The sequence below is a fragment of the Phragmites australis genome, chromosome 18, assembly GCF_958298935.1.
Source record: "Phragmites australis chromosome 18, lpPhrAust1.1, whole genome shotgun sequence".
Classification (NCBI taxonomy): Eukaryota; Viridiplantae; Streptophyta; class Magnoliopsida; order Poales; family Poaceae; genus Phragmites; species Phragmites australis.
The window spans coordinates 5,346,019-5,368,718 of record NC_084938.1 but is presented as its reverse complement, the minus strand read 5'-3'; the positions used below and the strand labels follow the sequence as shown (position 1 = coordinate 5,368,718).

The window sequence follows — 22,700 nt, the reverse complement described above, 5'->3', positions numbered from 1 at the left end:
GATTGCCTTCAATTATTCTTGCTTCTTCTCGGTTGCTTGCATGGATAAGAACTTCGTGTTCAGGCTAATCATGCCTACGGCAAGGTCAGTAACCTCTAGGAGTTAGTTTAGCGATTGCTAAGGCGCTCTGTCATCGTACGAGTGTAGCTGAATCGTCAAAGTCGTCTCCACCAAACCGACGAGTGCTCTCTCATCAAAAGATCGGGACACCCAACCCCATATCAGGGGCCTATGATCAGTGGTGGCTATGTGGGCGAGGAGTCAGCAGCTGCATTGCAATGCATATACGGTTTGGCCTTGTTGAGCTCCCTTCAGCACGAGCAGGCACAGGAGCATCAAGCAAAAGGTTGCTTGGCTTTGAGCCGATGTCGGCGACAGTGATGCCCTTGGGCGTCCCTCTCCTCCTTAGAGGTGTTGTCATGATACTTCCTGTCTACCCTAGGAGGTTTTCTGGGTGAAAACACAATTTGAGCTTGTCGGATTGGTTGTGGTGACATCTTCGACGTCGTGTCCTCCTTGGAGATGTCACCTTGGATATCCTTTTCATGCAGTTGGGTGACTACCGGCTTGGGATTGGCGGTGGTTTTGACCATAGCAGGCATAGTATAGCTAGGCAGTCTGTCAGGTGTTGTGGTGCTTTGGGCCTTGCTTAGCTAGGCAGATCGCTTGCTTTTGTTTGTGGTTTTAGTCTGGTTTTCTTTAATTAACCGAGAGTTGTACGATTTAGCCTCATTTCTCTTAATACGAGGCACCTTGTTATTACATGAAATGGTGGTGTTGCTGCCTTTAGTTCAATTTTTTAATATAAAATACCATTCAAGAGCACATACTCGTACCATTTTGAAATGTTTCATCATAATGTGTAGAGAGATATTGATAGTTAAAGTCTCTCCTGGGCTACTGCGATGTGGCGTCATCAAGGGCGTGTTTGGTTTTAGGCCTGGGTAAGCCAAGCCAAATTTTGGCATGCCCTAAAAATTTGGCCGTTGTTTGGTTTGAAGCTAAAATTTGGTCGGTTTATGAAAATTTGGTTGGTGCTACTACAGTAAACAACCGACACGGGTCCCAGTTTTAGCCAAGCTGGCAACCATCCGTGCCATCCCATGGATGAGGTGTCAGCAGCCTATTGCTTGCACGTAGTTCAAAAATTTTTGATTATCAAACTTCAAATGATAATATATACTAAACATGTATCTGATTTGTAATTTGTTTGCATCATGGTATTTCTTTTGATTTATCTGCAAAACAAAATCTCATATTGCTATCTTTCAATAAGAAAAAAAAATTGATGACACGTGAGCCCCACGTGCATATTTGATATAGCTACCATCTAATAATATTTTTTCCTAGCACTACCCACGTGTTGACTCTACCCACGAATTGGCAATGCCAAATTTTGGTAAGCCTTTTGGTTATGGAACCAAACAGGCCCCAAAACCCGGCCTGGTCCGGCCCAAACTATCCAATTGGGCCGTTTCGGCCCTTTTGTCGCGTCCCCGAACGCCTCTCCTCTCCCCCGCCGCAAACCCCATTCTCCTCCGAAGAATGGAGGTTCTGGTGGTGGGATGTCGCCAACGGACGCCGCCCCTGTGGCGGAGGCTGCGGCAGAATGCGTCCCGGCCCTGCCGGAGGACGTAGCTGCTGATATCCTCGCGCGGGTACCGGACTTGGTGTCTCTTTTCCGCTGCGCCGTCGCGTGCAAACAGTGGCGCCGCCTCGTGGCCGACGCCGCCTTCCTCCGCTGCCGCATCTGGCCGGCGGGCGGCCGTCCCCCGCTCATCGGGTTCTTCGTCCAGCGCCACTGGCTCAGCGTCAACGCGCGGAGGAAGATCTCCAGGCTCTTCCAGACCAGAGCGCTGCCATTCGTCCTGGCGCCGGGCTCGGCGCTTGATCCCGGGCGCCGGTTCCTCAGCTCCTTCGTCCGCGGACCGTCCAATGGTCATGTACACGACAGTCATCGGGTACATCGAGCTGCCCTTGCCATCTCTGCCGGTAGTACCGCTGTGGTCGAGGAGGAGGGCAAGGACAATGAAGAGGAACCACACGAGGGCAAGACGGCGAGACCCCCCCCCCCCCCACCACCACCATGTCTTCGCCATCGCAGTCGAAAAGCCATTGAGGTGGCGTTGTCGTTGAGCGGTGAGACGGCCACTGAGGTGTTCACGGCTGTGCTGCGCGAGAGCCTCAGATTCTCGTTCGAGCTGTTCGCCGTGGTGTCGCTAGCAAACAAGGATCTCATGTGAGGGATCTCGAGACCACCTGCGTTGTCGCCCCTCATTTCTGGGCTGTCTGCACCATCGCCACTCAACCCCACAACCAACAACGCGTCACCACCATCGCCGCTTGACCCAGCGGCCGACGCCACCGCCGTCACCGCCGTCACTTGACTTCGTGGTTGACGACGCGCCGCCGTAGTCCTTGGGGTTGCCCATGCGCGCCGCTGCCGGCGGCTACTCCCCCGTGCCTCCTCTGCCACCCTTCTCACCAATGCCGTGTGTGAGGATGTCAAAGAGGGCTACTCCCCCGCGCCTCCTCTACCACCCTTCCCGCCGATGCCGTGCATGAGGATGTCAAAAACGTCGGCGAGCTGGAGTGACCGAGGGCATAAAGGTAATTTCCACTTTGCTTCCACGTCGGCAAATGCAAAAATAAATAAATAAATGTCACGCGGTGTAGGAAAAAAAAACTCAAAGTGGCAAAGGAGAATGTTTTTTTGATCCACATGGCATTTTAGCACATCAGCTCAAGAGGGTGGCTTTTAGAGTGTGTCATCCGCTAGAGTGACAAAAAAAAATTAATTAACCCAAGATTAGAATGGCACTTTGGTCTCGCGGCACTCAATGTCTCCAGGTTGGCCAATGTTCTTCATATCTCGGCTTGGTTTCCGGCTCTAGCTGCTTTCCGTGTATGGACTACGGTACACTGCAGCTTGAAATTTATCTAACCATATGGAAGTTCACAACTATCGTATCATGTCATCTTGCTGGCTAATTGAGTAGGTCTTGTACATCTCCAGGTACAACATGTGGTTATGGCACTTCGTCCCCTAGAAATTTAGAAAAGAGAGTTCACCCTCTAGCTTACTAAACTGCATTTTCAAATTAAACTATGAACTTTAGCCATAGCTGGTGTTTATCATTCAGAAAACATAACTTGTTCGAAGAAGTAGTGCACTGTCCATGCAGTGTTGAATTGTTCTGCGGTATCGATATACATTGTAGCTGCTGGTTATGTAAAGATTGTTTCGCTATGCAAATGATGATATGGCTGCTTCTTATTTATCTATTCAGTATTCAGGTATTTTCCTCACGAAAAGTAAATGCTACTGTTTGTGTACGACTGGCAACTAGCAAGGAGAAAAAAAATCTATTTTCACTGCTTCCTTTTTTTACAGTAACACCCTAACAATTGTAGTTGTATACACATGAATATTTGCATTCACTGACAATAACTTATACGCTAATACCATAAGGTTGATTCTTGGTTTGTTAGGGATTGATGATTATCTTGGTGGGTCTTGTATATTGCCTTATTGATATATGATTCATTTACTTTTGCTTTTCCTTATTTCCCTTTAATATCTTGTGACCCAATTTTGGGACTCAAATACAGTTTTTTTTTTCCTTTTCTTTTGGAGCTAGCTTTCTCTGTTAGGTTTCTAACAGACAAAAGATCGTACTTGTACTTGAGAATAGTAAGTGATATTTTACTTCAAAAATCTAGGTTCATGTGTGGTCGGTATTTCTTAAGGAATATAAGATTTTTTTCACAACATACTCACTCTGAGTTTTACTTATCTAAAGTAGAAACTTGATTTGAGAAAACTTGTTGCAGATATCGTGTGATTAGCAAAACCTTGTTGCAGATATCATGTTTCTTTTTAATTTACACAGTCAGCTTGTAAAAAAAACAACCAAAATGCCATTTTGTTGTTTATTTGTAATGAGTCTGTTGCCGTAGCACCTAACTGCTGCATCGATTCTATTGTTAATCTGTTCACATGAAAGGATGAAACCTTGTTCTATCTTGTGAATTATGCTCATTATTTCGAACTGGTTTTTTAATCATGTTGAACCTTCATTATCTCCAACTGTGTAGTTGTACAAGCTTCCATCCAATTTCACCCGAAAATGAAAAAGAACATCCAAATATATCGACACCATTTCAGGGCCTCATCATTTCTCAGTTTTGTCCAACTTACTCCAATATTTGTGGATTGGGTTTGGTGTCTCAGTTCATACGTGGGGCTTCTGACTAGTTTAATAAGTCTTGCTGATCCATTTTAATGATACTACGGTGTTACCTGCAAAGACCTAATCAAATGATACTACAAAAAAATTGTTTCCTTTTAATATGACATTCAGTGAAGGTATCAATGGTCCAATAAATTGATTATCTCTTCCATTTATTGCTGATGTTTCCTTCAGAATCTGTTGGAACTTGTCATGTTTCCTTCAGGATCTGTTGGGACTTGTCAGATTCGGTATAATAGTTTTTTGTCAAATCTGGTGTGGTCTGACGCGTAAAATTGAACGCATGCTTCGAGACATATGATGACAAATACGGTATCTCTCTATTTTAATCGAATCCGTGCACATAAAAATTTATCATTGCAAAGACTTATACTGTGGATTGCTGGGGACCTTTCTATTATAGATGATCCCTCCAAAAATAGGAGTATGCTGCTTGATGTGGCAAGCACACGGTACTCTTTAGTAAAAGGTGAAAGAATAGTTCGCTTTGCTCCGATCACGACAGCGAGTGGTCGGGAGCTCGTTTTGGGGCACGTTGGCGTCGGGAAGCGGCAGAGCAACCTGGCAACTGCGAGAGGCGATGACAAAGGCTCGATCGGCAGCGGCTCGGGAGCTCTCGGGTGACGCTCTTGCTGCGATTTGCGAGGGAAAAGCACGCGGAGGGTTTGGTGAGGCTCAAGGGGAGGTCTGTGGTGGCTTATATAGCCCAGGGAGCGGGGGTCGAGGGCAGGCTAGGGTTTGGGTCCGACAAGGAATCCTCGAGCTATCTTGTGATGCCGTGCTTGATTCCGATGCGTGATTGCTCTGTTTCCTTTTATCTCAGTCGAGGTTTCCATGTATGCGATCGCTGGGTTGTCTCCTTCCTTATCTCGGCACGGATTTGGCAAGCGTATCGAATGCGGCTGTTGGCGTAGAAAAGAAGTCGGCAAAAGGAAGAAGGGAAGGCTGACACACGGGCCCCGATGACAGAGCGAGAGGGAGGGAGGCAGGGTGCAGGTGAGAGCGGCGTGGGCCAGCGCGCAATCGCGGCCCAAGGCAGGAGGGCGTGTGGGAGGGGAGGGAGCGAATGGGCTCGGGTGCACACGGGAGAGGGAGGAAGTGGGCCAGCACGCAATCGCGGCCCAAGGCAGGAGGGCGTGCGGTAGGGGAGGGAGCGGATGGGCTTGGGTGCACACGGGAGAGGGAGGAAGTGGGCCAGCGCGCAATTGCGGCCCAAGGCAGGAGGGCGTGCGGGAGGGGAGGGAGCGGATGGGCTCAGGTGCACACGGGAGAGGGAGGAAGTGGGCCGGCTCGGATACAGGTTGGGCCAAGAGAGAGGGACCAGGAGTGCGGGCTAAGATGGTGAAAAGAGAGGGAGAAAGCCCAAGGGGGATTTGGGTCGGGCCGGGATGAGAGAGAAGGAGAGGAGGGAGCGGGCCGACTCGACGCTGTTCTGTACAGAGAGGGAGAGAGGTCGTGGGGTTGGGTTAGGCACGGACCGCAAAGAGGATGAGGGAGAAAGAGAGGGAGGGTGAAGGAGATTAGATCCGGGATAGAGAGGGGTTTTCTTATTTTTCTTATTTTTTTTTCTTTTCTTTCCTCCTCTCATTTCTTGTATTTTCTTTCTTTATTTCATAGCAAAAAAATTTGGGGTTACAGATTTCGGGTGTTACAACCTCACTGCTGCATTGATTCTATCGTTAATCTGTTCACATGAAAGGATGAAACCTTGTTCTATCTTGTGAGTTGTGCTCATTATTTTAATCAAATCCGTTTACATAAAATTTGTCATAGCAAATATTTTATATCATGGATTGTTGGGGACCTTTCTATTAGAGAAGATCCCTCCAAAAATAGGAGTATGCTGCTTGATGTGGCGAGCACACGGTATTCTTTAGTAAAAGGCGAAAGAATAGTTCGCTTTGTGCTCACCACGCAGCTCCATGATTCAAGCATAAACTATGCACATCATTATATTGCTCTTCGTCACTGTGCCATGAGTTAGAGGTAGCAGTGTGGGACTAATCTCGTCATTATCAACTTTATCTCCCTTCTACTAATGTGTAAACCAGATCAGGCCAGGCCCAACTTCTCTTTCTGGGTTCTGGCCCATAATCGAAACGTCCATCGGTTCATCAGTGGTCAAATTTACTCTTGTCAATCTTAGTTGTGAAATATGCCAAGTGGAGAGGTACTTGTTTCAGATCCTTGATAACTGGTAGATTTATCAGCACAAAAACATTGAGTTTTTCCACAAAATGTCCCCAGCAGAAAGGAACTTGCAGGCAGTGGCGGATCCAGAATAAAAATAACCGGGTGTCCCGCTTATTAGTCTAGAGGTTCGGATGTCCTATTTGTTAAGCTAGAGGGTGTCCTATAAACCTGATACATACGATGGATCACTGAAAAACGAAAAATCACCCGGTATCCTGTGCACCCCCGAGTCTTAACATCGGTCCGTCCCTGCTTACACGTCATTTTACTTCTTTTAGGCAAACACCAATTTGAGCAATCATGAATCGAACAGTACTTAGATCGATTAACAAGCTAGCTACATTATGCATTCACACCAAACAAGTATCAAGTTGGAAATAATCAACACAAGACAGAACAGGATCTATGTGAACAGAGTTCAGAATAGAATCAATATAGCAGTGCAGTGCCGTAGCCGCAGACCAACAATTAGAAGCCTGTTTGGATAGGGGTTATCGAGATCCAAAGAATTCGAACTCCTTAAGATTCAGTTCGCCGAAAAGTTCCGAGAACAATCACCCACTTCCAAAGATTCCCTAGATAGCACATTATAAGAATAAGATTCAGAGATATCTAGTTTAAGTAAGGATACTCATTCCCCAATTGTAGCTGCTACAATACCTTTTCACAGTTTGGAGCACCCAGATAACTTATAAGTTACAACAGATGGAACAACAAAAATGGGCATTTTGCTTGTTACTTGGAAGACAGCTGGCTCGTACATAAAAAAGAGAGAGAGATCTGCAACAAGATTTTGCTTATCAAGTTTCTGCTTCAAGTGTAACTCAGAATGAGTTTGGTGTGGTGAAAAACCTATATTCCTTGAAGACCAAAAGTAAAGGAATCATGCATCAGTAAGGCAATCTACAGGACACACCAAGAGAATCATCATTCCCTAACAAACCAAGAGCCAACCTCAAGGTATTGGTGAATAAGTTATTATCAGTCATTGGTATCATGTGTAATATCTTTTGATCGGAGTATTGATTTTACTATTATGTGTGAACTCTAAAGGAGCTCCTCATTGCAATTGCAAATGATGATTTCCATGAGTGGAACTAAATACTTAAATATAGCCAATTCCAAGCAAGAGCTAAGCAAGTTCAAGACATTCACGATTCATGTTAGGATGCTATTGTAAAAATGCAAGCAGGAGAAATAGAGATCCTTTTTTCTCCTTGCTAGTTGCCACTAATACACTATCAGTAACAGCTAGTTTGTGGGAAGATAGTACCTGAATTGATAAATATGCCACAGCCATATCATCACTAGGAAAGGAACAAGCTTTTAACACCAGCTCCAATGTACATCGACTGCACAGCACAAGTGTATGCTGCATGGACCGCGCTACTACTTCTTCGAACCAGATATGGTTTCTGGATGATGAAAACCAGCTAAGGCTAAGCTCCTTAGTTTAATTTTAAAATGCACTTAAATACTTCAAGAGAATGAACTCTCTTTTCAACATTTCTAGGGACAACATGCAATAGCCACATGTTGAACCCAGTGATGTACAAGACCTAATAAATTAGAATGCGATGACATGAGAGTTTAGTTGTAAACTTCCACAGTTACACAAATTGCGAATTGGAGAGTACCGTAGCCCGGACATGGAACGCAACTACAGACGGACACCAAGCCGAGACATGAAGAACTCAAGCCAGTTGATCTCGTAGTCGTATGTCATATAGTTGGACAACCGCTTCCAGATTACAACCATGGTCGTTGACCCTGATTGGAGGTCGAGCATGTAAGATGGCATAAATTACAGAATTTTTGCTATGCACAGCACGTACCCTATTTTCCTTTTGTGACGTTTCTTCCAGAGATGAACTCAGTTGGCAGATATGACAGGTGAAATTGTACATGTTTCTGATCCTGGATGACTGCGAGTGTATCAGTACAAAAACATTGAGTTTTGCCAGGAAATATCAATATTTCGCAAGGAACTTACAGATCATTTCTGACATCATTTCTCGCTTAAGTCAAACATGCCAAACCGATGCAACTGATGTTACAAAGAATCAAAGACAGCTAGACAAGGCGGGATCCTATTTATACAACACGTGAGCATAAGTTTGATGGGTGATCTGTGACCTACGGGTCCCTCTTGATGGAGGACGGCCATCACAACTTCCTCTGGTTGATGCCATCAAGTCCGTCACTCTCTGGGTTGATGTCATCCACCTGCTTCCAGGTATCAAGCATCGAGCCCTCTCTCCACTGAGGCCGTGGCGTCAAGAACTTTGAATCGTCGCTGGAGCCACCTGGTGTCATTGACAGAGAGGAATGGCCGACACGCAGTTTCTGAAGAGTCGAGAAGGACTCCCTCATCGCAGACATGGCCTCAAAGAAGCGGGTGCATGAAGCAAGTGCAGCAGGAATTGGTCGCAGCATTTCCTTCATGGAGAAAAAAACAGATATTGAGCCAATCACTAATGACAAAGAGAATACATTTACAATAAGAAACTTTAGTTGTTGTAAGGCCGGTCAATCAAAATGCAAAATTAAGCACGTTGTGATGCTGACACAATAAATTATTTTTCATCTCTAAACCCAAGACTGATAATACAGATACTTTTAATCCAAGTGTAAGGTACTTTCAATTAATTAGAAGAAACATTTTCAACTTACCCCCCAGACAGAAGGTGACTCTCTAAAGTTTTGGCTCCACTGGAAATCACCAACTGATGCTGTCAATGCATCATAGTCACTTGCTGCTTTCAGAAGTAGCTCCGAGAATTGTTTCTGGGAACAAAACAACACAGTGAGAAGGAAAATCGTGACCCACCCAGAAAACCACATCTTTCCTTATTAATGAAATCTCTTAGGTGTAAGTCCAAATTCTCATGGGTGGCATGTTTGTAATAAAAATTACAATTTGAAAACATTAAAAGAAGTTACCTGGTATTCAGCTTCAACAGGAATACAATCAAGAGAGTATGGTTGTTGCAGCCGAGCAATAATGCGGTCCTGATAGAAAAGTGCTTCTATTTCAGATATTTAGATCTTGTACAATTGACTAATGTACATATAGCAGTGCAGGCATAATGTAATTCCCTTATTTGATCTGAAAAACTGGTAATCTCAACTCTCCTGAGAGGAAGAAAGAGGAAGAAAGCAAGAAAAGTGCCAATTTCTGATTTCCATTACCTTGTTCTGAATAACATCTTTCAAAATAGTAGTGATTCTGGCCAAAGATTCACACTTCTTTTCCATCTCACTAACATGAGTCAAATGAGCAATATTTTTATCATCCTGTGGAAATCAAAACTTCATCACTATGATCAATGATGATCCTGTAGATCCAAAGCACAAGCTCAGAAAAAGAAGAGATACACTATAAATATGCCAATACTCAGAAATGACATACAACAAACTAGCACAGTTTACGAGTCTTAACATAATTTATGTGTGCCATCACTTCTTTTCTTCATCTGAATCCGCGTATTAATAAGGCCTAAAGATAGTCTCGAGTTTAATGCATCATCCAGTTAAGTCAAAAGCATAAGTATTATGATCTTATAGAGGGGGAGGAATTTTTCTCATTCTTCAATTAGTTCTAGTAAGTGTGAATACCTACCAAATCTATTATGAGATATAAATTAGTTTGACACCTATACGTGAAAAGGATTTATTAGAATGCGCTATATACTGTAATCATAAAGAAATGCTCATCCTAATAGTCAAAATTTAGGTATCTTGTATGAACAAATGTATCTCTAAAATGCTCCGATTCAAAGAAAAGTCTCCTCTCCACTTATAATATTCTTTCATGAGCAGTCAAATGCGAAGTAAAACTTCACCCAAAAAAAACATAATTTAGCTGCCACAACAAGAGAATAAAAAGGGTGTTCATTATGTAAAAGCTGACTGTTCAAACATGGAAGCAATGATCTCATGTGAAATCAATGCCATGCAGTAACAGTAAATGAAAACTTTATCAATGTTTTGGCATGGTGTGGAATTGCTGTAATCGCATAATGTCCAACAGCTGGATATCGATCTATCACCTTTCTGCCCTGTAGTTCCACTTGCAGGTTGGCAATGTTCCGCTGCACGACAGTCAGCTCCCTCAAAACCCTCACCAAATCGTCGCTCTTATCCGTGCTACTCTGATCCTCCTGCAATGAGAAAGCCAAAGCAAGGAACATTGAAGACTTCAGGGACACTGCACATGAATTATACCATACCTAGGAAAACCCAAAAGGCCATTTGGTCACCATGACACCATCTTCATCTTTGAAAGTATCACACGCGGAGCAGTATTCGCAGAATTAAACACAAAATTTCGAGAATCAAAATGCAGATACCAAAATTGAGATGCATGGCATCGACACAGCTATATAAGCTCACAATTTTCAATGTAATCGCACATAGTTCCAACCTCAAGAGAGCAAGATTTCATTAGATAAAGAAAGTGTGGTAACGAAACTGCGGAGCATATCCCACAAGTGTTCCTCGCAAGATCACCCAAGCTTACACAACCCTCACCTCACTTACCCAGATGACAAATCCACCCAAACAAAGGAAATCACAAAGGTCCGCCCTCAATTTCCTCCGCAACGAAACACTCCGAACCTACATTTCACAATCCAATCGCGATAACCTCGAGAGGAACGGCGCCACTGGCAGCTCCCACGAACCAAACCCTACAATTCACGGAAAGCTCGGATCTAGCGAGAAACGCGGGGGAAACGACCTAAAACGGGGGAGAATTTACGGCGGCGTAAACAGATCGAGGAGGCGCGGTGAGCGGGGGAGCGGAAGGGGCCGACCGACCTGCGGGGGAGGGGCGGGGAATCCGAGGTCGGCGGCGATGGCGAGCGCCTCCGCCATGCCGCCCAGCCGCTTGCCCGGTTTCTGCTGCGCCGCCGCCATCGCCTCGCCAACCGGCGTCGAAGCTCGCTCGAGGGGAACGAACGGACGGGCGGGCGCGGGCGGCGTTTGGTTTGGTGAGCTCTCAACTCGAGTTGCAATTTTGAACCTCCAAATTAAACTTGGCGGGCACAGATTACCCGTGTGCCCGCGGGTAAAAAACCCGACGGGCGTGGATACGGGTGCCATTCTTCACCCGTGGGCACGGGTGCGGATTTAAGTATAAACCCAACGGGTATCAGGAAACGGGCATGAAAAAACTGTGTCCGTACCCGCTCCACCCGCATACCCGCTCTAGTGCCACTGACAGGTGGGCCCTAGACACTTAGTATATAAGAAAAATTCTAGGGTTTTTCCTTCTCCTTCCACTCCCACCCGGCCACCAACCCACCCACCGGTTCCAGGCTTCCAGCCGCCGCTCCACGCCTCCACATTAGCGCCAGATCTCGCCGCCAGAAGTCGCCGGATTCCGTCGTGATTCCGCCGCCAGCCGACGCCGACCCGTCTGACCTAGAGCACGCCGACCGGTGTCCGTCCCGGAGCTCGCCGACGCCGACCCGTCCGACCCAGAGCATGCCAACCGGCGTCCGTCCCGGATGTCGCCGACGCCGACCCGTCCGACCCAGAGCACGCCGACCCGCGTCCGTCCCGTCCCGGAGCTCGCCGACCCGCGTTCGTCTCGGAGCTCGCCGAAGCCAACTCGTGTCCACCGCCACCGGTCTGTCCCCGAGCTCGCCGAAGCCAACTCGTGTCCGCCGCCACCGGCCCGTCCCGGAGCTCGCCGAAGCCAACTCGTGTCCGCCGCCACCGGTCTGTCCCCGAGCTCACGGCATACGGGTTTGCCCGCGGGTGTGCCCGTGGGCAGCGGGCACGGGAGGCGTTTTCTGTCCGTGGCGGGTGGCGGGCGCGGGCACGGGCGTAGAAATTAACTCGCGGGCGCGGGCGTGTGTAGCCTCTGCCCGCGGGCATTTTGCCCGTTGCCAACTTTACTCCAAATGCTGCTGCTGCCTCCTGAGCTGCTCTCCGTATTCTATTCATTTTGGCCCCTCTTCTTGGTCTCTAATTCTTCAAACTCGTACAAGCAAAAACTCACGCAGAAATTTCGCAAACCAAATCAAATATTGGTAATATCCACAGAGCGATTTGCCGCAATTTCGTATCAATTTAACAATCTAGCATCACACTTAGGCAAGTCGAGGGCGAGCACATCGCCTGCCAAAAGTTTGGCGATGCCAGTATCTGGGCCTCAGTTGGAACCTGTAAATTTACATGAGCTAGCTAAGTAACCGTGCATTATAATAAAAATAAAAATATTGGATACGATAATATTAAATACAAATTCAAGGTCCGAAGATTGGATATGTCATAGGAGCATTATGGAATAGATACGTCGGGAGCGATGTCGTAGTTTAATTTCAAATAGGATTCGAAAAAAGGGAAATTTATCTAATTTCTCTTCTAATTTCTTTATTTATTTTCTTTAGTAAAATAGATTTTATAGTCGTAGCGGTAACGAGACGGGAAACCGGAGGACCAAGGTGAATGATAAAAATGGATAAACTATTCAAATTTTAAGGGTTTATATTAGATTAGAGAAGTATGGAGAAAAGGTGATACGGAATCAACTCGTGTTTTATATAATAGAGATTTTTTCAAAAATTTACAGGAATCATCATGCAATGTGTAACAATTCTATGGAATTCTAGTGTTCAAACAAGGTCCTGCATACAACTTTTTGCCAAATTCTGGGCGTTGCTGTGTAGGGCAATGAAGCTGTTGACAGATCGAATTATTGGGACAATGTGGCCACATCCTAATTGGCAATCATTGTAAGGCCTCATAGCACAAAATCTGGAAATAACAGACAATCGCGCTGAGGAATCATGTTGCAAAACATGGTGAGATGAAAACGATACAAAGATTCATATGAACTGAAAGTTTTGGTATTAAGTATGAACATTGGATAGTCTTCCCTGAAATGTAAATTACACACACTTGCCCCAGCCTTACCTGGGTCACACTAACAAGTTACAGGTACCCTTGGCCATAGTGCTGGCAAATGAAACATCAGCAAGGCATGTCAGCACAGAGAGTACTATGTTACATCGGAATGAATACACAGAATTCCCCAATCAGATGACCCAAAACCAAGACACAAATGAACCAATGACAAGACCAACCACAAGGAACAGCACTATGACGATCCCGGCAGTCTCGGAATGGTGGATAGGCACAGCCTTGGGTGCGAGGATCATGAGTATGGAGGTCAGGTACCCGTTGGTGAGCCCCAGAAGGCATGTCAGCACGGTGACTGGGATCTCAGTGCGGAAGAAGCTCGGCCCATGCAAGCAACCGTAGAAGAGGGGGTAGAACAGGAGCCGAGCAAACGAGCCTGCGACCGCAACATTGGCGTTCTGGAGGAGGTAGACGGCAGGCAGGGCTTTGCCAACGAGGTCAAACACGTTGTAGGCGGTGATGAGGATGATGGGATACCAATCCTTAAGCGCCTCTGAGTGCACGTCCTCCGTTATGTACCCCGGGAATATGGAGAGTGTGACGGCGTAGATGAGGACCACTCCCACCCCATACAATTTCACCGTCCCGACAATGCTCCACAGGGTTGATCTCCAGGCAGGACCCGTCATGCCGCCGCCCACCTCTGCCTTCTGAGCCCTCCTCTTGATGTTTTTGTAGTACACGACGACTGGAAGCCTGTACGCCACATTGTAGCACACAATGCAGATGACCATGACCACAATGCCGACGATGAAGTACAGGATAGCGCTTTGTCTCAGCCCATGGGCGTCTTGTGGGTAGAGTGCCTTGGTAAAGACTCTCATTGCAGAGACAAGTACGCCTGCAGAATGCAATTCAAGAAGAAAATGTATCAAGCATTAGCATCTGTCCTTCTACGAAGTCCTCAAAACATCATGCACTTTGCAAAATACAAACAAATGTTACATCCACCAAGTGGATTTGTAAGGTGCTGGAGATTTCCAAGAGCGCTAAATCACCGTTCATGTACCACTGGTTATTCAAATTGATCTTTGGTTCTTAAAGTTCCTGCATTTTTCAGTTTCTTCACTAGAATGCTTGTAGGTTTGCCAGTTGTTCATCTGCGGTGCTGTAACCTCAAACTTGTCACTTTAATCCACATATCTGTTGGTTGTTAGCCAAATATACTAAATTCAGAACCACCTTAAGTTTAATCAATTATAAACCAACAATAGGTCCAACACCACAAATTCTGCTTCAATTTATGTCACCTACTGGCAACCGCCAATTGACCATTTTGACTAGAAGCAGGATGAGAGGAATCTTGAAGAAACAATTCAAGAATCAGGCAGCTCCAATTCCCAATTCAACGTCTGGTTTGCAAATGAACTCGTTCACAATTATAGGGAACAATTCAAGAATCAGGGAACTCCAATTGGGCCGACAAAAAATATCAAGAAACAGATAATCCAGGAGGGGAAACAATGAAAGAAAGGAGTAACACCTGAGGCGGCGGTTCCGGCGACGACGGCCTGCATGTACCTCTCGGGCAGCTCCCCGGCAAACCCGATGACGCCCCCCTGAACGAGCGCGTCCGCGGCGCCGCACAGGACCGAGGCGGCGACGGTGACATCGAACGCGCCGTACAAGCCCGGCCTCCCCTTGACGTACACGGCGTCCATGACCGGGACGACGAGGAGCGCGAACGTGAAGAGCGTGAGCCCCGTGTTGATGCGGGCGGGCGCGCTGGACTTGGGGAAGCAGAGCACGATGAGGAGAAGCGGCAGGAGGCAGGAGAGCATGTATGCGACGGAGAAGACGCGGTCGACGGGGGCGCCAGGGTAGAGGTAGGAGAAGTAGTCGACGGCGGTGATGAAGGAGTTCCAGGGGACCAGGAACCCGGCCCCCAGGGTGAAGAAGATGAGGTACCCCACCCCGAGCCGGTCCGCCGGTGGCGGCTGCGCCGAGGGCTCGTCCTCCAGAGACGACGCGGGCGGGGGCAGCAGCGCCGCCGCCGCCTCCGCGTCGGTCAGGACGAAGGCGCCGCCGGCCATGGCGTTCTTGGGCTCCGGCGCTGGATTTGGGATCTTGGATGAGTGGACTCGTAATTTCTGATTTTCTGTTGCTTCCGTTTTGGGTTTGCTTGGCCTCGTGTGGAGATGAAGAGGTTCGTGCAGATTAGTTAGCAGACTTTGTCTCACTGACAGGTGGGTCACGGCATTGTGGGCCCACCGATGTGGATAGGCATTTTTTTTTTGAGATGATGTGGATGGGGTATCTGCAGTGTGATTCTTTGCAGGGATATTTTTGTTGAGCTATCTAATTGACTTATTGACCTAATGCTGGCGTTTAATTATACATTCTATCTTAAAAAACAAAAAAACTCGTTAAAACTCATCTAGAACCTTGGGTTTGTCGAAAACTCTAAAATTGTTCTTGGGTCAGGCAATCACTCTTTAGATCAAACCAACGTTCCATTACTTAATCTCCCCTTGGGTTTAGGCTAGCTACATATTTTGTGAATTCATCCACTTCAAGCATGCAAAGTATAGAAGTGTTGGACCAGATAAAATGGTTAGCAAAAGATAGATGTTTTTATCTCAACCGAGGTCTCTTATTTCGAAAAGAAAAAAAAATCATTTTACTCCTCTAAAATCTCGGTTAGTCCGGTTAACCCTCTTAAGGTATTTTCGGTTTACTTAACTCCTAATCTCGTTATAGCGGCTCAAATATACTTGAGAATTAAGTGGACTCTCACGACACTCTGGAGAGTAAATTGGACTTTTAATTTTATTTCTAAAATAATGATTTGATAGGGAGTCTCGAAGCAGAATTTCATAAGAACTTTGCACGCGTCCAGTAAAAATCTCTCTTTCGAAACGGGGTCTAAACTCTAAAGTGATCTTTGCAATATACGGTACACTTTGCGTTTGATAAAATCAATGACATGTCGCTTATCACATGGTCTGGATAAACAAACCCCTTGCTTGTGGATAAACAAATCGCACGTGGTGCGCATGCTTCATGTTGGGGAGACGCTAGGTGGTGGTGGTAGCCCACAGCCGATCACGCTAACTACCAACCAGATCCAAACTGCAACATCTCGAGACCAACAGCCCTGCAAACTTATCGAACAATAAAATTACGTCAGAATTTGTTGACCGCTGAAAACTCACAGAAGAGCTGTACTGATATGATACGTCGTCATCTGAAGTTTGTTGTTGCACATATCGTGTTTCTCATAGCATCGTCGTCTAATGATACCATCAAACAGCGCGTGTTACCCGGTGTAGTAAAAATGGTTATATTAAGTTATTATTATGATTTTATTGATTAATGATAATATAATTATTGGAACTAACATGTTTATCAAGAGTATATGTTAGTAGATCTCATATATGTAATACATCAAGAAATCAACGAAGCTAGGATAACGTTGATTGAATTAAAGAAGTCATAGGGAAAATAACTACACCAGATAGTCTAATGATACCATAAGTGTACACACCGGAGCATTTTTCAGAATGATGAAAAACTGAGCTGAAATGATATTGTACTCACCGAAAGGTCCAGTGATCAGAATCAGTGTACACCAAAGCATTTAACAGAAGCTCTGCAACTGTCGAAGACTGAAGATCAATACATCAGAAGGTTCGGTCATAAAAAGATAGTGCATAACAGAGTGTTTTCCATAGAACTCAGAGGAGATGAAGCTATACACACCAGAAGGTCTGGTGATCAGAAGATCAATAAACCGGACAGTTAAACAGTGAAGAAGTTGGCTCGGTCAGACTCAAGTCTATACACCGGATAGTCCAGTTATGGAAGTGAAGGATACACCAGATAATCCGGTATTTAGAATGGTTCTAAGTGGGTTTTAACTGCTAGTTTTTGAGGTTGTACACACCAGATAGTTCGATACTTGTACTATTGTTATCACGGGATCATCAAGCACCGGACCATCTGATGTTTACAGTAAAATTAAGCCGTTGAAGCAACGGCTAGTTGGTGGGTTTAAGGCTATAAATACCCACTCACTTGGTCATTTGAAGGTACTAGAGTCCAGATAACCTCATACATACTTAAGAAAACATCCAAGCCATCAAAATGCTAAATGGGTTCATCCAAGGCAATTAACACACCATTAGAAGAGTGATTAGTGCTAGGTGTTACAACCTAGAGAATGGATCAAAGAGTGATCCAACTGTGTACCGAGAGGTACACCGATGCCTTAGAGTCTTGGTAACTCGATAGTAACTTATTGATCCTTCGACTTGGTGTGGAGCGGCGGCAAGAAGATTGTGCAGGGACACGGATGCCCTTGGCTATGTGACTGAAGCTCCGAAGTGAAGACAACACACAAGTGATTGGAAGAGAGATTAGTGGTGAGACCTCACCTTAGTGGTTTGGTAGCTTATCGTACTTGAGGCCTTGTCTTGAGGACTTGGTAGCTCAAGAGTCGTGATCGGAAACGACTTGGAGACCGGAAGCATTTTTTTTGAGCTCCAACATGGACTAAGGGTGACTTGTGTACCATCGATACCATAGGGTAAAAATCACTTATGTCCAGTTTGTCTCTCTACCTTATTTACGTTTTTATATTTACATACTTGTAATTTACCTTGCTAGAGTAGGTTGTAATCCTTTTGAGTAATAGAGTAGACACGCTAGATAAATCTAGAGCACATTTAGATAGAAATTGATATAGGTTTATCTTGTGATGTTTTTGGAGCCATTAGTTTCTAAGTATCCAAATTCACCCCCTTAGGATGTCACCGTTCGTCACAATTTATATCAGACCATCGTGCTTTTGATAGGTTTAACATCCTAGAGTTGTGACGTTTGAGGTTAGGATTGATACCCATAGCGCTCCATATTTCAATGGTACTAATTTTCCCCAATAGAAAATTTTAATGACTTGTTACTTACAAGTCAAAGGTTTAGATATTTGAAAAGTCACCGAGGAAGGGGTGAGACAATGCCTCACAAACAAAGATAAACAATTAGATGCATTGGAAAATATTACTTTTTGTTATCTTTATGCGTTGTGCATTTAAATATATTTATTCTCTCACCAATGCACATGATATTTAGACTAGCCTCATTGAAATACATGAAGGTGTAAAGAGATATGCACAATGAGAAATATCATGTGCTTGTTAATAAGCTCAATAACATCAAATAATTTGCCCATTAAAGTGATAATGACATGTACTCACGTTTGAATATTCTTGTCAATGAGATCAATGGGCTAGATTTGACACAAATTGAATATGTTCAAGTGGTGAGAAGAATATTTCAATCTCTTCTTCCAAAGTACAAGCTATGTCTCCATCATCTATGACAATCACGACATAAGCAAGATGACTCTAAGATAAGTTCTCGGTATGATCACCGCCCATGAGATGACCATGAATATGGGGGTTGAAACTTCTACCTCATCTGACGCCAAGAACATTGCTCTCAAAAGTAAGCAAGCTCAATACCAATAGATAAAGACAAGGATGAGGAGACAAAAGCAAGAGTCAAGCTCAAGCGAAGATGATGATGATCAAGATGAAGAGAACTATAAAGAGGATGATCAAAGCACAACAAGCGAGAAAGATATGGATCCTAAGATGGTCAAGCTCTTCTCAAAATTGGAGAAGAATATAAAGAGGATCAATACCAAGGTTAATCATCTAATCTTCATTCAAGACTTAGTTAAAACAATTGATCATATTAAGAAAGAAAAATAAGGCCAAGAACAAGAGGGAGACAAGAGGAAAAAGCAAAGCATTTGTAAGCATTGTAAGATGGGTGAGTAAACATGAAGATTCAAGCTCAAACGATGAGAGTCGCAGCATACACTCCTCTAAGAGAAACTCTTCCTCAATGTCATCATCATGCAAGGTGCCATCGTGTAAATCATCATCTCACAAGTGCATTTTGGTCAAAGGTATAAAAAGCAATGTAAGTGATGATGAATCTAATGATAATTCTTCCTCCTATGAAGAACTTCTTAATTTGATTAATGAGCAACAAAGGACTTTAAATAAATAAACAAAATAGCTTAAGAAATTCAATGCACTAAATGATATTTATGCTACCTTTGTTTATAATTATAAATAATTATTGAGCAAATTCAATTTGCTAAACATGGAGCATGAAGAGCTTAAGGCTAAATTTGAGTGCATTGAATCTCAAACTAAGGTCCTTTTGAAGCAATTTACATTGCTATTTAATTTCAATCCTAAGATAGATGCTTCCACTTATTGTGAGGATTAATTGATTTATGTAGCTCACCCCTTTGTAATGAGATTTGTGTTGAGAATGTTGTTGTAGAACCATCTCATGAACTCATTACACAAGAGAATGACGGGCTCAAGCAAGAAGTGGAGAAGCTCAATAAGGACTCAGCGAGATTAAAGGGTAAGATCCATGTCCAACCTCTATCACATCCCAAAATGCTAATCACGTGATTAAGTATCCATAAGCATCATGGCATTATGTTTATATGTATTCGTTTGATAACTTGAGTTTAAACATGTTTCAAAAGTACTTGGATATAGTTGAGAGCCCTTTAGGAAAAATCCTAGATGCCTTGGAGATAAAGAAGAATATAAAAGTGAGATAGAATCAAGTTTTCAGCACAAGATCACCATCGCGGTCTGACCGGGATTCCGCACAGTCTAACCGCCAGGGGGTAGCCACGTAGGATTGCCACGTGGGCTTTTTGTAGTCCAACTAACACTTCCCATGGTCTGACTGCCACAACATAAAGGCTCCACTTAAGAAAGTCGGTCAACTCTCTGTCACTCACTGTCTCTCACATTCTCATTCTCACTCACTTACTCCTTCACCCACACCAAGAGAGAGAGATCACCTTAACGTCCACGACGATTGGACATTGACGAAGAGGGCTTCCTTGAGCTCCCCGAAGGCTTCCTCGAGCCCATCCCCTTCACCCTCGTCGTTGGTGAAGTTTCCACGTGAGTTCATCCATCTCAAGCCCTAAACCACCCCAAAGTCCGATCTCCAAATCGAAGCTTCCCCAGAGTGATCTCCTCTAATAGAAAGCTTTCCTACACCAAGATGAGACATCCCTTATCGTTTCACCATCATTGCCGAGCTTGAATTGATCCTTATTTCGTTTAAGACCTAAGTTCAACCTTAGCTTAGATCCCATCTGTGGAGTTTTTCAAGTTTGGCTTGGTGAAAGTTATCCAAACTACCATAGAAGAACTCCACTAGTTTCATAGAGTGTTTTGGTACCCTTCGTGGTCGAAGGTTTCGTCGGAGCATTCACTGGCTGCCTCGTAAAGTGGTGCCAGTAGGATCTCACGGTCTGACCGCTAATATACCTTCAGTCTGACCGCCAAAGGCCAAAACTTTTTGCATGCCGGTGGTCTGACCACCACTTCAACACCGGTCTGATTACCGACCACTTAAAGCTATATGCACTTAGGTTATCTTATCCATGGTTTCAAACTTCAGAACCCTAATCATTTGGTGGTCTTTTGCAAATGTTTTCGAAACACGACGCTCTATTAATTTTCAAGCATGCATCATATACACACTTTTCTATCGTTTGATTATTTTTGCAATGCATTCTTGCTTCGTTTAGAGAGCATTACGCTGACGGTCAAAGCGAGTGAAGGTGACACTAATCTACCGGAGTTCTGTGAGTGTTACGTCGGAAGTATCAGGTAACCACCAGAGCAGCAAGATAAGCATATAAGCATACTCAACCTATTATTTTGGATCTTGTATTGTATAACTTGATAAATTACGCTTTATGTATGTTTGTATGAGTAGTGAGTCTAGAACCTATGTTGATTAATTGTATTACCTCAACCTTAATTTGTTGATTATCCATATCCTTATAGCCTTGATAACATTTTTAATATCTAACTTACAAATTATTTGAAATGCTTAGCAATACATAAGTCCTCGGTAGAAGACGAGCAATGGTTTAACCATTGTTCGCGAGCTTAGAGTTTACTTATTATTTACAAACACAATGACAATGATGTGAGTTGTATGAGATGTGGGAATGAGGCAAGATGTGGATGGTGCTAGGGGAATCTTTTGCACCAGAGGAATTCCTCGGTGTAGTTCAGGAGAGGAGCCCGGATGCTATAGACCACTTACATCGTTTAAGCACCGTCAGTCGATGCAATTGGCTTTAACACTTTTCGTACTTACTACATGTTGCATATGCAAATGATAAGTCGAATATCTTTGTAGTTGTGTCCTTTTGGCATGCGAGTTGATGGTGTCATGGGCATAATAGACTTGTAGGGGTATTCAGTTTGTTCCGGAAGTAGTTCTGGATGACCTCCGCACCTATTGGTGTATGATCAAACAGTTTTAGCTTATTGGGAAATGTTAACACAAGTGCCCTCTTACGTGGGTCTGTGTGGACACATGAGCTGTATGGTCCTTGAGTCCTATAGGTAAAGGAGTACCCCTTGTAGGGTGTAAAAAAAATTGAATTGTCACGGTCTCGGTCATGAGCATGCTTCTGTCCATTTATATCGGTCGTAGAGTTTCCGAATTCGGGGATGTATGATATGGAATGGTGTGTTGGAGATGGTTGGAAATGATTATTGATTACATGAGATGATTCCAGTTATATTTATGTTCAAGTTGTTGGTTACAGGGTAGAAAGATACTTTTGGTTAAGTATAGAAGCTCACATGTGTATGTCAAGTTGTATTTCGTTTATGAAATTTACTTAATCATGTGGTTGATTCCTTACTAATGCATCAATGCATTTTCTTTGGAGTCAGGTTATTATTTTGTACCCATTATGAATTGAGTCTTGCGAGTACTTTCATACTTGCACTGCTCTTTTAGGTTCTACCGGTGAGGAAGAGCTCATATTTTACTACTTCAGGCCCGCCAATGTAGGTGGCAGGAATGAGTAGTGCAAACTACTTCATGCGCATATGTTCATGTACTTCTGAATAATGTGTTATTCCAAGAATGACTATCGTTTACTTTGATTGGCAAGTAAATACCTCTATGATTGCCTCTAGGGCATATCACCTTCAATAGCATCACAACAAAGCTTAAGAAAAAGTGAGTAATTAAATTATATTATAAGTTCTTAAGTATTCAACCATTTACAATAATTTACAACAAAAGATTAAAGACACTACGCAGTGAAAAATTAACACCTATCAATACCAAAAGCTAGATGAAGTCATATGCCCTTAGGCTTCACCCAAAAGTATCATATAGTCAATTGCCCCAAAAATAAGACACGCCAAAATGTTAAAGCTGAAACATGTCCAACAGTCACACCAAGAGCCATGCAATTCTCCATCATGATGTTATTCTTAGTTGATCTCTTGT

The 22,700-nt window shown here is 44.2% G+C and overlaps 2 protein-coding genes and 2 non-coding genes across 4 annotated transcripts; all 4 read right to left on the bottom strand.

The window, feature by feature from the left end:
* Nucleotides 1–4,641: 4,641 nt before the first annotated feature.
* On the bottom strand, nucleotides 4,642–4,760 carry LOC133899850 (U5 spliceosomal RNA). The gene has a single exon (XR_009906456.1). It is a non-coding gene; the product is annotated as a U5 spliceosomal RNA (small nuclear RNA).
* A 1,295-nt stretch (nucleotides 4,761–6,055) lies between these two features.
* On the bottom strand, nucleotides 6,056–6,173 carry LOC133899838 (U5 spliceosomal RNA). The gene has a single exon (XR_009906446.1). It is a non-coding gene; the product is annotated as a U5 spliceosomal RNA (small nuclear RNA).
* Nucleotides 6,174–8,333: 2,160 nt separating this feature from the next.
* Nucleotides 8,334–11,479, bottom strand: LOC133899813 (AUGMIN subunit 2-like). Its single transcript, XM_062340882.1, has 6 exons — nucleotides 11,268–11,479; nucleotides 10,499–10,609; nucleotides 9,639–9,743; nucleotides 9,390–9,458; nucleotides 9,120–9,233; nucleotides 8,334–8,885 (listed from the first exon to the last, which is right to left on the bottom strand). The coding sequence occupies exons 1-6, from the start codon at nucleotides 11,364–11,366 to the stop codon at nucleotides 8,613–8,615; spliced, it is 771 nt and encodes a 256-aa protein (XP_062196866.1). The 5' UTR covers nucleotides 11,367–11,479; the 3' UTR covers nucleotides 8,334–8,612.
* Nucleotides 11,480–13,262: 1,783 nt separating this feature from the next.
* Nucleotides 13,263–15,535, bottom strand: LOC133898999 (equilibrative nucleotide transporter 1). The gene is made up of 2 exons (XM_062339863.1): nucleotides 14,863–15,535; nucleotides 13,263–14,220 (listed from the first exon to the last, which is right to left on the bottom strand). Exons 1-2 carry the CDS (start codon nucleotides 15,410–15,412, stop codon nucleotides 13,496–13,498), a joined length of 1,275 nt encoding a protein of 424 aa, XP_062195847.1. The 5' UTR covers nucleotides 15,413–15,535; the 3' UTR covers nucleotides 13,263–13,495.
* Between the last annotated feature and the right edge of the window lie 7,165 nt (nucleotides 15,536–22,700).

Coding starts and splice junctions, on each gene's coding strand:
- LOC133899813 (XM_062340882.1), bottom strand. CDS start 11,366: ATGGCGGCGGCGCAGCAGAAACCGGGCAAGCGGCTGGGCGGCATGGCG. Junction 10,610..11,267: donor TCCCCGCCCCTCCCCCGCAG/GTCGGTCGGCCC, acceptor TTCTCATTGCAG/GAGGATCAGAGTAGCACGGA. Junction 9,459..9,638: donor AAGATGTTATTCAGAACAAG/GTAATGGAAATC, acceptor CTTTTCTATCAG/GACCGCATTATTGCTCGGCT.
- LOC133898999 (XM_062339863.1), bottom strand. CDS start 15,412: ATGGCCGGCGGCGCCTTCGTCCTGACCGACGCGGAGGCGGCGGCGGCG. Junction 14,221..14,862: donor CGCCGGAACCGCCGCCTCAG/GTGTTACTCCTT, acceptor TGCATTCTGCAG/GCGTACTTGTCTCTGCAATG.